At 42.4% G+C, this 18,141-nt stretch overlaps 1 protein-coding gene across 9 annotated transcripts in view; it reads left to right on the top strand.

Annotated features, from left to right (window-relative positions):
• gria1b (glutamate receptor, ionotropic, AMPA 1b) overlaps positions 1 to 18,141 on the top strand; it is a 205,540-nt gene that overhangs the window by 125,622 nt on the left and 61,777 nt on the right. For all 9 annotated transcript variants that reach the window (XR_014090912.1, XR_014090911.1, XM_081615707.1 and 6 more), the window contains 4 exons: positions 536 to 703; positions 5,395 to 5,499; positions 6,881 to 6,991; positions 16,173 to 16,379. Coding sequence is in view for 7 of the 9 variants with exons in the window: in XM_081615707.1 (XP_081471833.1) it covers positions 536 to 703; positions 5,395 to 5,499; positions 6,881 to 6,991; positions 16,173 to 16,379 (591 nt within the window). In the remaining 2 variants the exon portion in view is untranslated. The remainder of the gene's footprint in view (positions 1 to 535; positions 704 to 5,394; positions 5,500 to 6,880; positions 6,992 to 16,172; positions 16,380 to 18,141) is intronic.

Raw genomic sequence — 18,141 nt, 5'->3', positions numbered from 1 at the left:
ACTGATCAACATTCATGTGCTCCTCTCAGCATTCTAAGAGAGATGTTAATCACTTTTATGCAAATTTAGCGCCTCATCTGAAGATGATAGATTGGGAGATGAAGACTACAATAGGGTTAGTGGAAAATATTGAACATTTTAGAAGACATATTTGATCAGTACTATGAAAACCATATCTCTTCTAACACAAAGAATGTTTCTAAGATGCAAGTCTTACGTATGTGTTTGCACAAGATAAAAAGCTGGATGACAATTTTTTTTAACTCAAGGAAGAACAGATAAAATAATTTCTGCAGGAAAAAAAATAGAGCACTGGAAATTATTTTTTTTTTTTTTAGCTAATTCCTAAGTAAATTTTATGATTTGGAGTGGGGGCTTTTCTTCTCTGTGAAGCACTTTGTTGATTGATGTCTTAAAAGTGGGAATATACATATTTTTATTCATTTACTTTTACTTTTGTAATTCTTTTCTGTTCTCTGAGAGAAAATTATGGCAGGATTTAAACAGGTTTTATTCCTGAAATGTGTTTTCTCAGTACACAGGAGCTCTGACCTACGACGGCGTCAACGTCATGGTGAAAGCTTTCCAAAACCTGCGGCGGCAGCGCATTGACATCTCTCGCCGTGGTAACGCAGGGGAGTGTCTGGCCAACCCACCAGCGCCATGGGGACAAGGCATCGACATCCAGAGAGCTCTGCAGCTGGTAAGCATGAAAGCTGCTTACGTTGCAGCTTCTTGTTGCATTCTGACATAAATGTTTTAAAACATAAAACAAACAATTTCAGGGTTACAACTCAGATAAAATAATACAACAAAATGCCAGAAAACCACAGCATTCTAATTGCACATCATGGCAATCTGTTGACTTAAAATTCTTAATCTCATGTTTTTATTTTTTGTCTTTTTTCCAAAAACAATTTTGTTCATGGGTATGTCTCAAACACGTCTAAATTTGATCAAAGTAAGCTGAACATTTTTATTAAATACAAACATATCCCTTAGGTGATATTTACGCTATTCTACAAGTGTAATATAGAGGACACTTACATTAAATACCAAGTTCTTTATAAAGAAATCTTCACCCATTGGTGTCAAATCTTATAGTTTTTTCATTTATTTCTAGGAAGGCAAATTATTAACTACACTTAAACTACAACAGCTATCATTGTTTTATTCATTAAACAAGATAAGAATTTCTTTTCTAAGGAAAAAGTTTGGATACTAACATTGCTGCCCCATGTAGCTGAAATAACTTCAGTGAGACATTTCTTGTAGCCTTTGCCAGTTTCTGACACCAGCCTTAGAGAAGTTTGCCCTGATTTATGTACAATTCATTTCAAGTCATCCCACAGCACCGCAGTGAGACCTTTCCAATTCAGACATTCCTTGGAGGATTTCTGGTGTCTTTCGGGTTATTGTTATATTACAGGAGCTTAACTGACATCCCATACTCCATAGGGTCCATCCTTTACAGCTAGAACAGCTTCAGCTCTTCTGGGAAGGCTGTCCACAAGGTTTACAAGTGTTTATGGGGATTTTTGACCATTCTTCCAGAAGCGCCTTTGTGAGAGCGCCTGGCTCTCTGTCTCCGCTCTAATTCATCGCAAAGGTATTCTATTGGGTTGAGGTCAAGACCCTGTGCAGGCCAGTCCATTTCATCTACATCAGACTCTGCCATCCATGTGTTTATGAACCTTGGTTAAGCTCTGGTGCTCAGTCATGTTGGTAGAGGAAGGGGCCAGCTCCAAACTGTTCCCACAAAGTCCTGCCATGGAATTGTCAAAATGCTTTGGTCTACTGAAGCATTCAGAGATCCTTTCAGTGGAGCTAAGGGGCCAAGCCATGCTATATATATATAAAAAAATAAAAATTCCCTTCTCACCCTCCGCGGGTTGTCTGTTTCATCCTCTGAGCTCGGGTCCTCTACCAGAGGCCTGGGAGCTTGAGGTTCTCCTCCAGTATCTTGGCTGTGCCTAGAACTGCACATTTCTGGACTGAGATGTCTGATGTTGTTCCTGGGATCTGTTTGAGCCACTGCTCCAGTTTGGGGGTGACTGCCCCGAGGGCCCCGATGACCACAGGCACCACTGTGGTCTTCACCTTCCAGGTCTTTTCCAGTTCCTCCCTGAGGCCCTGGTATTTCTCCAATTTCTCATGCTCCTTTTTCCTGATGTTGTAGTCACTTGGTATTGCTACATCCACCACAATGTCCGGTTGGTTCGCCATCACCATCTTGTCTGTCTGGATCTGGAAGTCCCACAGGATCTTAGCTCGGTCATTCTCCACCACTTTTGGGGTTTTTTCCCCACTTTGATCTCGGGGCTTCCAGTCCATATTCTGCACAGATGTTCCTGTACACTATGCCCGCCACTTGGTTATGTCGTTCCATGTACGCTTTCCCTGCCAGCATTTTGCACCCTGCTATTATGTGCTGGACTGTCTCAGGGGCCTCCTTGCACAACCTACACCTTGGGTCTTGTCTGGTGTGGTAGATCTGAGCCTCTATTGCTCTGGTGTTTAGGGCCTGTTCCTGGGCGGCCAGGATGAGAGCCTCTGTGCTGTCCTTGAGTCCAGCTTTCTCCAGCCATTGGTAGGTTTTCCTGACATCAGCCACTTCAGTTATTTGTCGGTGGTACATCCCATGTAGGGGCTTGTCCTCCCATGATGGTACTTCCAGCACCTTGTCCTCTGTTCCCCATTGCCTGAGACATTCGCTGAGCACATCGTCTGTTGAGGCTTTGTCCTTGATGTATTTATGGATCTTGGATGTTTCATCCTAGACAGTGGCTCTCACACTCACTAGTCCTCTGCCTCCTTCCTTACGGCTCATGTTCAGTCTCAGGGTGCTGGATTTGGGGTGGAACCCTCCATGCATGGTTAGTAGCTTCCTAGTCTTAACATCCGTGGCCTTCATCTCTTCCATTGGCCAGCTAATTATTCCGGCAGGGTATCTGATTACTGGTAAGGCATAGCTGTTTATTGCACGGATCTTGTTCTTGCCATTGAGCTGGCTTCTCAGGACTTGCCTTATTCGTTGGAGGTATTTGGCTGTGGCTCCTTTCCTTGTGACCTCATCGAGGTTGCCATTTGCTTGTGGTATTCCCAGGTACTTGTAGCTGTGCCCTATGTCTGCTATTGTTCCTTCTGGGAGTGAGACCCCTTCTGTGTGGGCGACCTTCCCTCTCTTTGTAACCATCCGACCACACTTCTCTAGTCCGAATGACATCCCAATGTCAGTGCTGTAGATCCTGGTGGTGTGGATCAGTGAGTCGATGTCTCGCTCGCTCTTGGCGTACAGCTTGATGTCATCCATGTAGAGGAGGTGACTGATCATGGCCCCATTCTTGAGTCGGTATCCGTAGCCAGTCTTGTTGATGATTTGGCTGAGAGGGTTCAGGCCTATGCAGAACAGCAGTGGGGACAGAGCATCTCCTTGGTATATGCCACATTTGATGGACACTTGTGCAAGTGGTTTGCAGTTGGCTTCAAGGGTGGTTTTCCACAGCCCCATCGAGTTTGCAATGAAGGCTCTTAGAGTCCTATTGATGTTGTACATCTCTAAGCATTCAATGATCCAAGTGTGTGGCATTGAGTCATAGGCTTTCTTGTAATCAATCCAAGCGGTACACAGGTTGGTGTGTCGGGTTTTGCAGTCTCGGGCGGCTGTGTGGTCTACAAGGAGTTGGTGTTTGGCTCCTCTGCTATTTATGCCTATACCCTTCTGTGCCTTGCTCATGTATTTATCCATGTGTCCGCTTATCTTAGCCGCTATGATGCCTGACATGAGCTTCCATGTTGTAGAGAGACAGGTTATTGGCCGATAGTTGGATGGGACTGAACCCTTTGAGGATCCTTCTGTATCAGGATTGTGCACCCTTCAGTTAACCATTCAGGGTGAGTCCCATTTTGTAGCAGCTGGTTCAGTTGAGCTGCCAGTCGCTCATGGAGAGCAGTGAGTTTCTTAAGCCAGTAGGCATGGATCATGTCAGGTCCTGGTGCTGTCCAGTTTTTCATACCCGAGACTCTGTCTTGGACATCTGCCACAGTGATGGTTACCGGGGTTGTTCAGGGAGGTTGCTGTGGTCCTCTCGTACAGAGGTTAGCCACTGTGCATTGCTGTTGTGGGACGCCTCCCTTTCCCATATGCCTTTCCAGTATTGTTCAGTCTCCAGCCTGGGTGGGTCTGCTCTGTTGTTATTACCCTTCCATTGAGAGTACACTTTAGCTGGTTGGGTGGAGAAGAGCCGGTTAATCCTCCTGGCTTCATTCTCTCTCGTGTATCTCTTTAGGCGGCTGGCCAAGGCTTGGAGCCTTTGTTTGGCAGTTTCGAGTGCTTCAGGTATGGGCATCTGGCTGTACTTCTTGGGTACTGATCTTTTCATTGCACCCCTTTGGAGCTCTGACAGTTGACTCACTTCCCTCCTTGTTATCTTGATCTTAGCCTCTAACCGTCTTTTCCATGGTGGGTATTGGGTCTCATGGTTGCTCTTATAACCAAGCATCTCAAGGATCACTGATGCTGAGTTGTATATCAGCTCATTGTTGGTAGGGATCGTTCTCAATGCTGCATTCACAGGATTCAATGAGACTTTCTGATGGTACTTCACTCAGCCGTTGTAATTGGCGTCGGGGTCGTCTGGTGTTCATTCGGGCCATGATTCTCTCTCTCAGGTCAGTCGCTGCCTCGTTCAGCTCAGATGGTTCGTTCATTACTGGGGCTACATACCCAGTCTCTGGGCGGGGAGTTGTAGTTGACTCCCTTCTGACCTGGCATCCTGGCTCCTTCCCCTTGCCGTAGCACTTGTGTCGTACCTCGTCAATCTCAAGTTGTGATAGCAGTTGCCGTTTGCGGATGTTGGAACACTGAGCTACTAGTTGTTTGGCAGTTAGTGTTGACTGGGGATGTTGAGCTAACCATTCCTCCCACAGTCTTTGCATGTAGCCCTTCTGACTAGGATTACTTTAGTAGCATTCCAACAGATCCATGTTTTCACCTCTCGCCCATTTCCGTCTTGTTCCAGTAGCCCATTTTTCATCAGGGTGCTCTGGTTCCCCAGCACCTGACGCAGACCTTGTTTGGCCGGGCGACGTCTGAGCCGGCATGTCGTGCTTATTTGTGTCTCTCATGGTATGAGGTAGGCTATATAGCTCCAAGGGTCTTGCCTAAAGACCCAGGGTGGAATGATTGCGCATTTGCGCTAAACCCGGGTGGAAGACTGGTGACTTACCTATTGAGCTATACAGTCAGCTATATATATATATATATATATATATATATATAGACTGTATATATAGTTCATATAGACACAAGCTTCTGTATTTTTTTTCTGTTTTTTTTTCTGTTTGTTCTAAAAGAAGGTCTAAAATGCTGAAAGTAACATTTAGTTTTTGCAGGTTCGTCTTGAAGGACTGACTGGTCACGTTGAGTTTAATGAGCGAGGACACCGCACCAACTACACATTGACTGTGATGGAGCTCAGCCACATGGGGCCCAGGAAGGTGCATCCGCTCATTGTTTCATTAGAGTATCAGATTTCAGGAAGCAAATCAGCAGGTTTTAGCTACATCAGCTCCTTCAGTAATTAGTTCCCTCTACTCTGATTAAACCTGTGATAATCAATACAATCAGCATATGCTTAGGGTAGAAACCTGCACTCTAAACTTTCTATTGAACTCTTTCAAACCCTAATATCCCTCCATTGTTATTAGAAGCAGTTATGCTTGATTTATCATGCAACAAATCACAGTTTTAACAGAACCAAACCAGGTCAGAAAAAGGTACAATTGGTCTTTGTTTGAATTTACTGTCCTACCTAATATTGAAAAACCAAAACCAGACCCATAGTGATCCAAAACTGTGCTAAGAGTTACCAGAGACTTATGAAATGAAAAGACCAGTTTAAAATGCAAACAGATGCCAAAGATAAAGGAGAAAGAGGCACAATTCAAAAACAGGTCACAAAATAAAAATGTACAATAAAATAAAGTGGGATATCAAATGACCTGAAAGCTGAAGATGAACATTCACCCGCTCCTCACATCCTTCCGCAGGTTTGATAGTTTTATATGAATGTTGTTTTTCTGCTCAGGCCAGTTTGTACATAATCATGACTTAAACATGAATTAATATTAAAGCATGTTTGGGTAAGGCAGGATATGAACAACTGGGTGATAAGTGGAAGGTGACAAGCTGGGGTGAGAATTTCATTAGAAACATCTTTACTGCATATCATCAACTGCAGTAAAATTCACATTTAATGTAAACTCCTGAGTGCGTATGGTTTACTTAGTATAAGTCTGAAGATTTAATCTCAATTGAAACTCCTATTGAAGTACAATGTTGTCATTTGACCTGAATAAACTAAAAAGTGTCTTGACCAGTGACTACTGGACAAGTGATCACATAATCTACAGCTCTATGTTTTATTCAAAACCAAACATCATTTTTGTCACAAACATCATATTCCAAACATCAAGCACACAGTGGCAGGCTGATTTGGGATATTTTGCTCTCAAAGATCTGGGCTCCTTGCAACAAGTGAATCAACCATATTTCCTGGAGTCAAATGTGACTAAGGAAATCTGCTGTGTAAGGCCTTAACCTGTGCACCCAAATAATTGTTTAGGCAATAAGTTTGTTTAGTTTTATTTGGTCCTTTCACATTCTTTTTTCATTTTAGCTTTTCCGTTTTTTGTCTTTTTTCCTTTTTTTTCCTTTCTCTTTTCATCCCATTTTAAGAGTCATACAAAAGCAGAGGCTTTATCTGTAACATATCTTGGTTTCTATTATAAAACATCAATAAATCTTGAACCTTTTTCTGGTCTGTGCGGAGTGTCCCTCGATGTGATTTTAATGAGCTTGTTGTTGCTTTGCATCCAGACAGGCTTCTGGAATGAGAAGAGAGGCTACGTCCACACACCCGTCTCCAGGCTGCCGACAGAAGAGCTGGTTAATCTTCTGAACAAAACCTACATTGTCACCACCATATTGGTGAGACTGGGAGAATGACATGCTGCACAGTTCATCTTCACTTTAACTTTACAAACATACTAATCGCTCCATTGGTATTGGTCTCACTGAATAACCATTTCCTGTTTCAGCAGAGCTGTTTGTAGCCTCAAGTGAGAAGTACAGAAACAAATCTGAAATTTAATCTGTGAAGGAGCAATCAGAAATGTCCTAATTGTTTTCTACTTTTGTCAATTGTTTTTTTTCTGTTCCTTTTGAAAGAACCCAGTTTACAAGAATGAGAAATCTGACTAGTTTGTGTTGCATCTCAGTAAATTGGAATACGTGTTCAGATTTGTTTAGGCAGGTGTTAAAGTGGAGTTAAATACTTTAACTGAGTTTTGGGAGCAGGGCCACACCCAAACCACACCTCTAACTCTCCAAGCGGCCTATTTATACTCCGCTCACCCACTCTACTCAGTCCGTCGTGTTTCGTCAAACGTCAGACTCGTGACTTCTGCTACGATTACAAGCCTACAATTCAACTCACCACTGAAAGCTACGTAGCTACCCAGCTCTTTCCTTCAGATTCAGACGATGTTCTTCAATATTCCTTCCGCCGCGGACATTCTTTTCCTCTTCCAGCAATTAGTCAGCTCCAAGTAGCAAACGCTGCACGCTCTTTCATCTTCCGTCTCGCACCTCATCAGCGCCGTTCCTACATCAGTCCGAGGTTTGCCCTCCACCTCCAACATTCCAGTTCAGCGAACGCAGAAGGCCAAGAGACGCCAGACAGCAGGCTCGTTCTTCCGGGGCACCGCCCAGAGCCATTCAGCTGAACAACACCAGCACTTCCTCACCTCAGCACTGCATCGCAGGCGCATCAACCCATCCAAGCCTCAATTCCTCACCTCCAACGCTCTCTACAGGAGAAACTAATCCTTTTCAGCCGCCCAGCAAGTTCAAGTCCGTTTCCTCATCCACGATCCCCGGTGACGTCATTTCCGACGCCGGCCCAGATCTCCACCCGAGTACCAGACTCTTCTCGGATCACCACAAACTTCCAGAGCCTCTCAGCCAAGAATCACAAACATATCCTCATTTCAGCGATGCTCCTCCGAAACTCAACAGTCAACCGCACCACCACCACCAAAGTTCAAACATCCCAGGCTCCCGCTTCGTCCAACAGCATCCTCGATGACGTCACCTCCGCCTTCACTCGCTCCGATTCGGACCTCTACCTCCACTGACAGCTCCCCCTAGCGGAGCCAGGTTGTATCACACTCTCTGCCTGCATCCTCTCAGTTCAAAGACCCTTTCTGCATCGTCATTTCATTACTATAATCCCAAGCAGCTCAAAGTTCAAATTTATATATTAAAAAAAAAAAAAAAGTTTGTCCACTCCATAATACCTCAGCAGGTCAGTAGTACATCTTCACTTGTCTTTAAGTACACCACTACCAGTCTGAGCAGTAGCGATTTACATTAGGTTTCACTCCATTTCCAAACCGACTACCATCTGCCCTCCGTTCCCTTCTTCTCTCTTCGTTCTTCACCCCTCTTACATGCATAATCAAAGCTCCCCCTTCGGTCCCTTTCAGGCAATAACATATCAGAACATCCCTCTCCTGCTTCACCATTATTTTCACCATCAAATTCTAATGATGTTGTCGTACCTTGGCAGGAAAGATACTCCATAGAGATCTGTCCAACACAAATCTGAAGACTCTAACCAAGATGCTCGGCTTTCTCAGGCCGGGGATCATGCAGTGGTGGAGAAAGTACTCAAAAAATTTACTTAAGTAAAAGTACAAATACACAGTCAAAAATGTACTTAAGTAAAAGTCAAAGTACCACATTAACATTTTACTTAAGTAAAAGTAAAAAAGTCCTGGTTTTTAAAAATACTTAAGTATTAAAAGTAAAAGTACTTGCTGAATGCATTACCTAATCGCTAATATCATTAAGTGTGCCAATCGTATTTAATTTTAATACATCAGAAATGTGCCATTTTAATTAACACTACCACAGATTAAACATGTTCTTATTGTGTTTATTCTCTGTTACAGTTTAGACTTAGATATGTGATTCTATGAATCATAATTTCAGGGATGGAAACATTTTGTCTCCTGTCCTAACATAGCATGAACTTCATTAGTCACATTTATTTAGAAAGAAATCTAACTGAAAGGGGATGTAAAGAAGGTGTGGGCGGGGTGGAGGACATGCAACCAAGGAGCCATGTAGCAGAGTTGTAGTCAAGACCACCGAACCCGAGACCAAGACCAGCGCCCCGCGCTAAATGACACAATAACATTAAGTTTACCTATCAAAATTGGTTTTCAGATTGATCTGAAAGATCCACATTCCCATAAAAACACCTAGATATTAAATACTTAGAGCTGAAATATATTTAACCAGTATCAATTAAAACTCACTTCATTCTGTTTTGCTTTCGTCGCTGTGCTATAATCCGCAGAGGTCTCCTGCTATCCCTAGAAAAATAACGCCCTGGGCGGTTGCCCATACTGCCCATGTCAGAAACCACAACTGAAACATCGCAATTTACGGTAAATAACGTTCAACTATGAACACTGTCCAACGGCGCAACAAGTAACTAAGCAGAATGAGCATCATGACTGTTTTCATCCTCCCTCCCACTGCGATGTTTGCCACCATGACAGGAGACGAAATCAACCAATGAGCAATGAGCATGCTCTGTGTTCATACGTTCAACTTTTACTTATTCAGTGATTAAATGAATATATATATATATATATATATATATATATATATATATATATATATATATATATAGCTACCGCAGTGTACACAAGAACAAAGAACGGCTCTCAGTGAGGCTTCAGTCCTTAGGACTTAGTAAAGATCCGTCCAGAAGAATCGGATCGTTCCTGAATGTCATATCAATGCAGACTTTGGTCACAACGTTGTCCCATATTTGCGACACCTCAGTCAAAACCTCCACACAATAATTCAGTGCATGAGTGACAACTTTTTTTCATCAGATGCAACATGTGTCTCTATACAGCTAGCTTAGCTAGCATCACGTCCACAGGTCTTACCTTTCTTTAAGCTTTCCTTCCAAGTGACGCTAAAAGTTGGACGAAGTCCCACCATCTGTGAAAGCGAAGCGCTGCTGATTTTACATGTCGCCATATCAATTTATGCAGCTATTATATTATAGACAAACATCTCCTCCCGCTCAGAGGAAACCACTGCGCATGTCTGAAGCTCCGCGTGCGAGTAAAGGTGGAGCCGATGGGTGACAACAGACACTAAGTCACGTTATTGTTTGGATTTTACGGCGCCACCTTAAATCCCTGAACTTCACATTTTAACGGAAGAGCAACGCGACTTGGATGTAACGAGTAACGTGACAGTTTTGTAGAAATGTAGTGAAGTAGAAAGTACAGATACTTACTGTAAAATGTAGTGGAGTAAAAGTAGAAAGTCCCCATTATTAAATCTACTTAAGTAAAGTACAGATACACGAAAACTGTACTTAAGTACAGTAACGAAGTACTTGTACTTCGTTACTTCCCACCACTGGAATCATGTGAACATTATTCAAATAACCATCTCAAAAGCAAATCTCTACGTATTTCTGCGTAAGCCATTCAAGGATCATAAACTATTAGCAGTATTCTTGGCTTACTCTCTGAGCTTCAGGGAGCCAGAGCAGAGACCTTAGATCCATAGCGATGTGCTCTATATTCTAGGTTTTAGCCAAACACAAGCACAGCATTTCGGCTTAGCCGGAGCCATCCAAATTATCTCTAGTCTTCTACAGAACTGAACCAATCTTCATCAGGCCGTCGAACTTCTAGGTCCCCGACTCCGGTGCTGCCACCCCAACAGACGACAGCAGAAGAGACGACTTTCTCAACAACAGAATCATAGAGGACGTCCACATCTCGCTGCAAACCTCAAAGGAACTTCACATCAAGTATCCAGGTCCCTGGTCTGAATTCCATAGCTTTCTCTTCATCATTCTTCACATGATTCTTCAATCTAGAAGATCAGGCTCCCATCTACATCGCATGCTGTCCGCAGCCCAGATATCAGGCAGCTTTCTACCTTTTTATCAAGGACCATACCGGGCTCTTTCAACCCGAATCGTACGTCCACATTCACCCCTGCATGTCTTTCTCGCAGTTTATACGGCACTCCCCTCATCCAGCAACTACTTGTACCATTACTCTCCCTCTCCATCCTCGTTTCATCCATCAATCCATCCATCCCTACATCACCCATTCACATTCCTACATCCATTCCTCCATCCATTCACCCACTCTTTGATTCATTCATTCATCCACCTATCCTCATATCCATCCATTCACATCCCTCCCACCATCCACTCATCCACTCACTGACTCATTCATTCATTCATTCATTCATTCATTCATCCCATTGATCTATTCATTCATTCATCCACCCATCCTCATATCCATCCATTCACATCCCTCCATCCATCCCTCCATCCACTCACTGACTCATTCATTCATTCATCCCATTGATCTATTCATTCATTTATCCATTCATTCATCCACCCATCCTCATATCCATCCATTCACATACCTCCATCCACTCATCCACCCACTGATTTAATCATTCATTCATCCATCCATCCATCATCATACACCCATTCACATCTCTCCATCCTTCCCCCATCATCCCTCCATCCATTCATCCACCCACCAAATTATTCAATCATTGATCCATCCATCCATTCATCCATTTCAGATCCATCCGTCCATCCAACCATCCAGATCTGCTCATCCATTCACATCCATCCCTCCCGCCCTCCATTCATCCACTCATGCATTCATTCATCCATCCATCCACATTCTATACCTATCCACATTCATCCATCCATCCCTTTCTCTATTTTCTCTATCCGACGAGAAACGGCTATCCCCCACTGCCCCTCCCCTTCACATAAACCCAAAACTCAGACATCAATCTTTCTCAAAAGCCCATCAACTTCTGAGGGCACCGACAATTGGGCCACGCCGTCCCATACCCGGGGGCAAGATGATCTGCAATACCTCAACGATCCTGGAAGCTCAGGCTCCAGCTGCAACCCGCCGCCCACCAATCCACGTCAGCTTCCTTGCAGGATTCTCCGACTCCTCAGTCCCAGTCCTCTCCCAGCTTTCCAGAACAATTTCTTCACTTCAAACCAAGGTGAACGCACTCACTCCTACCTCAGACATTATCCTAACGGAGAGTTTAATTATCTCTTACGGATTCATCCAAGGGTTTCTCTCCCACATAGACATTCCAAATTCACTCCCCTCACATCTCTACTTTAACTTAGTTTAGGGAGCAGGGCCACGCCCAAACCACACCTCTAACTCTCCAAGCGGCCTATTTATACTCCGCTCACCCACTCTACTCAGTCTGTCGTGTTTTGTCAAACCCACCCTCCCTTACCCTTTACCCCTTTCATTTAACACTTCTTTATGCATAACCGTGCATTGTTCTTTTCCTTTCGCTGCAGGTTTCGTCTGGGGGGCTCCTATGTTGGCTCGGGAATAAATAAGAGGAACCGCCTCCCGAAGACATACCCCCACTCGGAGTGTCCACATCCCAAGCCCTCTGTCATTCTCCCAGACAACCGAATCAAGATCGTCCATCACTTCATACTTTCATCCCTTCATCCCTCCATCCGTTCATCCCCTCACCCCTCACTCCCTCTCCCCTTCCTCCCTAATGCATTAATAAATAAATCTTTAAACGTACAGGTTTGTGGTGTGGTCCTTGCTAATGAACATACTTTTTGTTAAGAGAATGTTTCTGTACCCTGATGCTTGTACCAGTCTTAGGACTATCACAAAGGATTTGCCTGAACAAACATGGAGTAATTTTCAGCATCACCTGAGAATCATTTCAAACTTTTATTCCAAAATTGCTTTTACCAAATTAGCAGATTAACTCGCTTTTACCCGATTAACTGGGTATTCATGTTTCTAGTAGAAACATGAATACCGAGGCATGTTTCTTGCCTCGGTATGCTGGTGTTGATGCTTGTTTCAACTTGATGGAATTAGTGTAATTGCATCTTTCCATATTTTAAAATTTAGATCAAGTTCAGATTGTGCAAAAAGCAGCTGCAAGATTTTAAATGGTACAAATACAAGATCAGAAACGGTGAACTTCAGATTGTAAACTAATATAGTTGACAGGCAATCTGATGCATACTTCAGTTCATTAAACTGACTTTATGATGCAATGAGTCCTGAGGCGTAGGAAAGCTTACAGGTTTTCAGAGGTGGAGTCGCATGTTGCTGATTTTATTTGAATTTTGTCTTTAAAGATTCTGTAAAGTTATTGTAAGACTTGTTAGATGAGAGTCCAAGAGGGATAGAGAGTGATTGTTAGTCAGTCTGCCAACAATAATAAACTTATTTTTTGTATAAAATAAGAAGATAAATGATTCTCTTCTCCCTTGAAGATTCTGATTTTACAACCTGAATCTGTAGTTGTCTTCATAAGACAAGAATGAAACTTTTTTTCTACATTTCGTTATGTGGACTCTAATCACTGGACATTCCTCCAGTGATTTTTCTTTTTGGTTAAAATTTTTGTTTTTAACAGTACAATTTCACCCATTAGCCTTACAATACTTAGACTAAAGTTATTGATGTTACCAACAGTGATAGGTTTATGTGATGGTGCTAAGATCTGGGTGGATACTGTAGAGATGAGATCATTAACCTCTTACCCCCTAAGGGGGTATAAATAAATTTCCGCCTGACAAAAACACACAAAAGTAAATCACTTATAGCCTCACAGCTATTAGATTTAATAAGAAACTTTTGGTACCTCTGTAAAGGTAAGATGTCATAGAATGGTTTTCTGGTGTCAGCACCATTGTAGCTTTGACCCTGCCTGAAATATTAGGGACAAAATACAAAATATTTTGCATTTTTTTTAACCTCGCCAAAATTTTCTTTGAAATAAACATTGAAAACACTACCAAAATAGTATTTGTAACACAAAAAAGTAGTACAGACTTTTAAATCTAAATGTTGTGTAAAAGTATACCAAATTTGGACTCAATCAGATGAATCATATTTATTTTAGAATGGTATTAGTGAGAAATTTCTTAGGCGGAGAGGCCATTTTGGCACATTTATCCAAAATGTCACCAAACTGTGCCAAATGTGTTTTTTACATCAATACTGGGGGTTTGTTAAAATTAAATAGCTTATTACCACCTAATGACACTTTCTACATATAATATAACCATTGGTCATGACATTTACCCCATTTATATGCAAAATGTACCATTATGCACAGTGTAATATGTATAATAATGATGATGTGAAAGCTCTTTCTTTGACTCCAAATAGAAAACTTTTATTGAAACAAGATAAAACAGTCAAAAATACTTTTTGAATAATTTAAAAGAGCAAATAAACAATTTTGAAAATCCACCACCACCATCACCACCAAAAAATGGACATCTTACCTCAAAGAAGGTGAAGAATCATGAGAAGTGGGGGGAGGTTCAGCGTCACCCGAGCTTGATGGTTCGGCTTCCACTCGACTATAAATAAAAATAAAGTATTTGAAGAATTAGAGGTTTATTACAAAGTAATGAACCAAAGTAAACATGAAATCCTTACTAGTAAAATAAAACATATTTTAGTAAAACATAAGTAAACAAATAACCACATGGTTTTACTTCCTGCCGTTATTACAAGCATATAATCACTGAAATAAATAAATAAATAGAACCAAAACATCAAATATTTTGTGTGAAATTGCGGCGGAAAACTTACACAACACCGAGATCAAGTCTGTCTGCTGATCACAGAACTGTCTTCCTCTTCCTCCTAGCTCCACTCGTAGCAAATCGAAAAACCGTTGTTGTTCAAAAGCCTTCAAAAGCCTCTAAATCGTCCAGTTTCTGCTGCTATGATCGATTTATCATAAATAAATCAAAACTGAACTCACGGAACCGAGATAACTCCACGTGCTCAGACTCCCGTGTACCACACGTGCTTATGCACGGAGAGCCACGGAGAGCGCACCGAGAACGCATAAATTACGCATAGATTTAGATCGGGTTCCGGAAAATACCTCATGATTTTGCGTAGCCGACATCTTGTGCCATACTCTGAGAGTCTTTCCACTCTCACGTGAAGCCATAAAATGGCCGTGATGATCAGCTGATCGGGGGTTTTCCGGGCAGTTGCGTCATCGCCCGAGGACCTTTAAATCTCATCAGCTGTTTTTAAATAGCTCTAAAATCTTAACATTTTGGGCAAAACCTTTATGCGGAATAGTTTTTGAAAGATTAAAGCTTCTTTTAGCGGATAATAAAAAAAAATTTTTTTTAAAAGGCACGTGGAGTCTTTGTTTACAGAGCGAGTCGAGGTCACATGACAGCTGGACCCACCGTTGGGTCCTCTGGCTTAACAGGTTAATGTGGCTTTGAGTGATCATCTGTCCTCTGTGTCATTTCAACAAGAAACAGAGCAACATTAGTCACAGCATTAGCAATGCTTAGATCTCTGGAAGTAACCAGATGTTGTGGGTTTATCCAGAAAACTCAATATCTCCTCTGAACTTCTATTTTTTAATATGAACATATAAATCCACCCCATGAATGCAGTTAAAATCAATGCAGAAAATAGAAAGCATTATATTACTATATGATTATACTTCAGAACTCTTTCATTCAGGGGCATTAAACTCATTTTCATTTTATCCATATCAAGATCATGAATGTTCTCAAGGGTGGGTTGTACGTGAATGTATTGATAAAACACATTAAAAAACTGGTAAGATATTAATAGGTGTCAATAAGGATCTGGGGATTTTGTGCAAATTTCCACAATAGTGGAATCACAGAAAACTGGAGTGACTAATTGATGTATCTTGACATCAGGAAGCTACATGCTGCTACATCAGCAGTGGGATTTGTCAAATTAAAATCCCACATAAAGGATGGGATTTGAATTTGACTCAATTGTTAAGAATATTAATCATCCTATGTCTACTTTTTTGTTTGCACTTAATAACAAAATGTGTTATTTTTTATTCTATCATGACACACAGCTCCCACAGATGGAAGTGAAAAAATAGAGAGTTTGTTTTGTTAAATGAATCAAGATACCATGGTTCTAGGTCTTGATCAAATAAAAGCAGCAGTGATGACTTCACATTCTGTTTCTCTCTGTGGGCACAGGAAGCTCCCTACATGATGCTGAAGAAGAACCACGAGCAGTTTACAGGAAATGACAAGTACGAAGGTTACTGTGCTGAACTAGCATCCGAGATTGCCAAACATGTTGGCTTCACCTACCGGCTAGAACTGGTGGGAGACGGAAAGTATGGCTCCAGAGACCCGGAGACAAAGCAGTGGAATGGCATGGTGGGAGAACTGGTCTATGGGGTGAGTTTGGATATAACAGGCAGTTACAGAATCCAAGACAAGTAAGCTGTTTCGGCTAATCTGGTGACAACTTGTCAACATAGAAGAATGGAAGAGAGCAGAATTTATTTTACTGTCTCACAATGGGAACATTTCTGTGCAGCACCTCCAAAGTGACAGAAAACCAAAGCAAATATACTAACACAAAGATACAAAGCTTTGTGTCTTCTTTACAAAGCAAAGAAGACACAAAGAACACAAAGAATAAAAACAAAATTTTGCCCTTTCTGGGGGGCAGCTGCCCCTCCAGAAAGGGCAAAATTTCAACATAAAACAACATTCAAACCAAGACACTCATTGCATATTGAACTCATTGTTTCATAGAAAGGGCTGCACAGTGGCGCAGTTGGTAGAGCTGTTGCCTTGCAGCAAGAAGGTTCTGGGTTCGATTCCCGGCCCCGGTCTTTCTGCATGGAGTCTCCATGTTCTCCCTGTGCATGGTGGGTTTTCTCCGGGTTCTCCGGTTTCCTCCCACAGTCCAAAAACATGACCGTCAGGTTAATTGGTCTGTCTAAATTGCCCCGAGGTGTGGGTATGGGTGTGTGTGTGCATGGTTGTGTGTCTCTGTGTTGCCCTGTGACAGACTGGCGACCTGTCCAGGGTGACCCCGCCTCTTGCCCGGCACGCCAGCTGGAGATAGGCCCCAGCAACCTTCCCGACCCCACTGAGGGACAAGGGTGAAAGAAAATGGATGGATGGATGTTTCATAGAAAAGTTTAGTGAAATCAGCTATCTTTTATGGAAATATTGATAGCAGAAATTTCATGACAGGTCCATGACATGTGAGTGGAAGTCAGCAGAGTCAGATAGGGGAACCCCATAACACTCTACACATAACAGTGATCACAATGCAACTTATAACAAATACACATAACCATATGGACCCCAGCAGAACTAATACAGAATCGTTAAAATACTACGGTGGTCGACAGGTGCAAACGCGCAGCCAACAAAGAAAAGACGCAAACAAAAAAGAGATGCAAAAAAATATATAAAAATAAGTGTTCCAGACCACTAGAGCTTTGTGTCCGAATTCAGGGTCTGCATCCTTTCAAGCTCATTCTTTCATGGGCTTGAGAAACGACCCGGTCTACGGAAGAGGGGTCCTGCGACGACGACAACGAAACAAAACTGAAACTGTTGACTTTAACATTAAATACACCTTTCTCAACAGGTGAGGGCGCACTTTTTCTGTCTATAATCAGACATTTAAGCGACCTGAAACCATTTCTCCCTCCCTGGCACCTCCAGACCCGGGCCCCCATCTGGCCCGGTTCGGGGGGGCAGCTGCCCCTCCAGCCCCCCCTATAGCTCCGCCCCTGAGGCAGCTCCCCTCGCCTGCTGCCAGCTGGTCCAGGTTTAGCATACCACGGGAGAATGAACACCTGACTCATTTAGGCTTTCCCAAATGACAGTTAAACACAGATATTAAGTCAAGTAACATCAAGGGTGAAAGTAAGGGGGTACGGCAGGGTACTGCGTACCCCTAAAAGATTTAGCGGGGGTATGCAGTACCTGCAAGAGAGAGGAGAGGCTGTCTGCTGTAAAACATGAATGGGTTCACCGTGCAGCAGTGAGTTCACCCACTAATTAGCCGTGACTGATTAGTTTTTCAAGAACAATCAAAACAATCTAAAACACGACTTCATCAGTTAATAAATAACTTTTTTCTCATTTCATATTGTTTCTGAACTGTTCGTGTTTTGCTAGAGCAGCAGTGCAA

This window comes from Poecilia reticulata, chromosome 14, assembly GCF_904066995.2.
Source record: "Poecilia reticulata chromosome 14, P_reticulata-male-v2, whole genome shotgun sequence".
NCBI classification, from domain to species: domain Eukaryota; kingdom Metazoa; phylum Chordata; class Actinopteri; order Cyprinodontiformes; family Poeciliidae; genus Poecilia; species Poecilia reticulata.
Note: the sequence above shows the minus strand (reverse complement) of the source record. Positions and strands in the feature narration are given on the sequence as shown.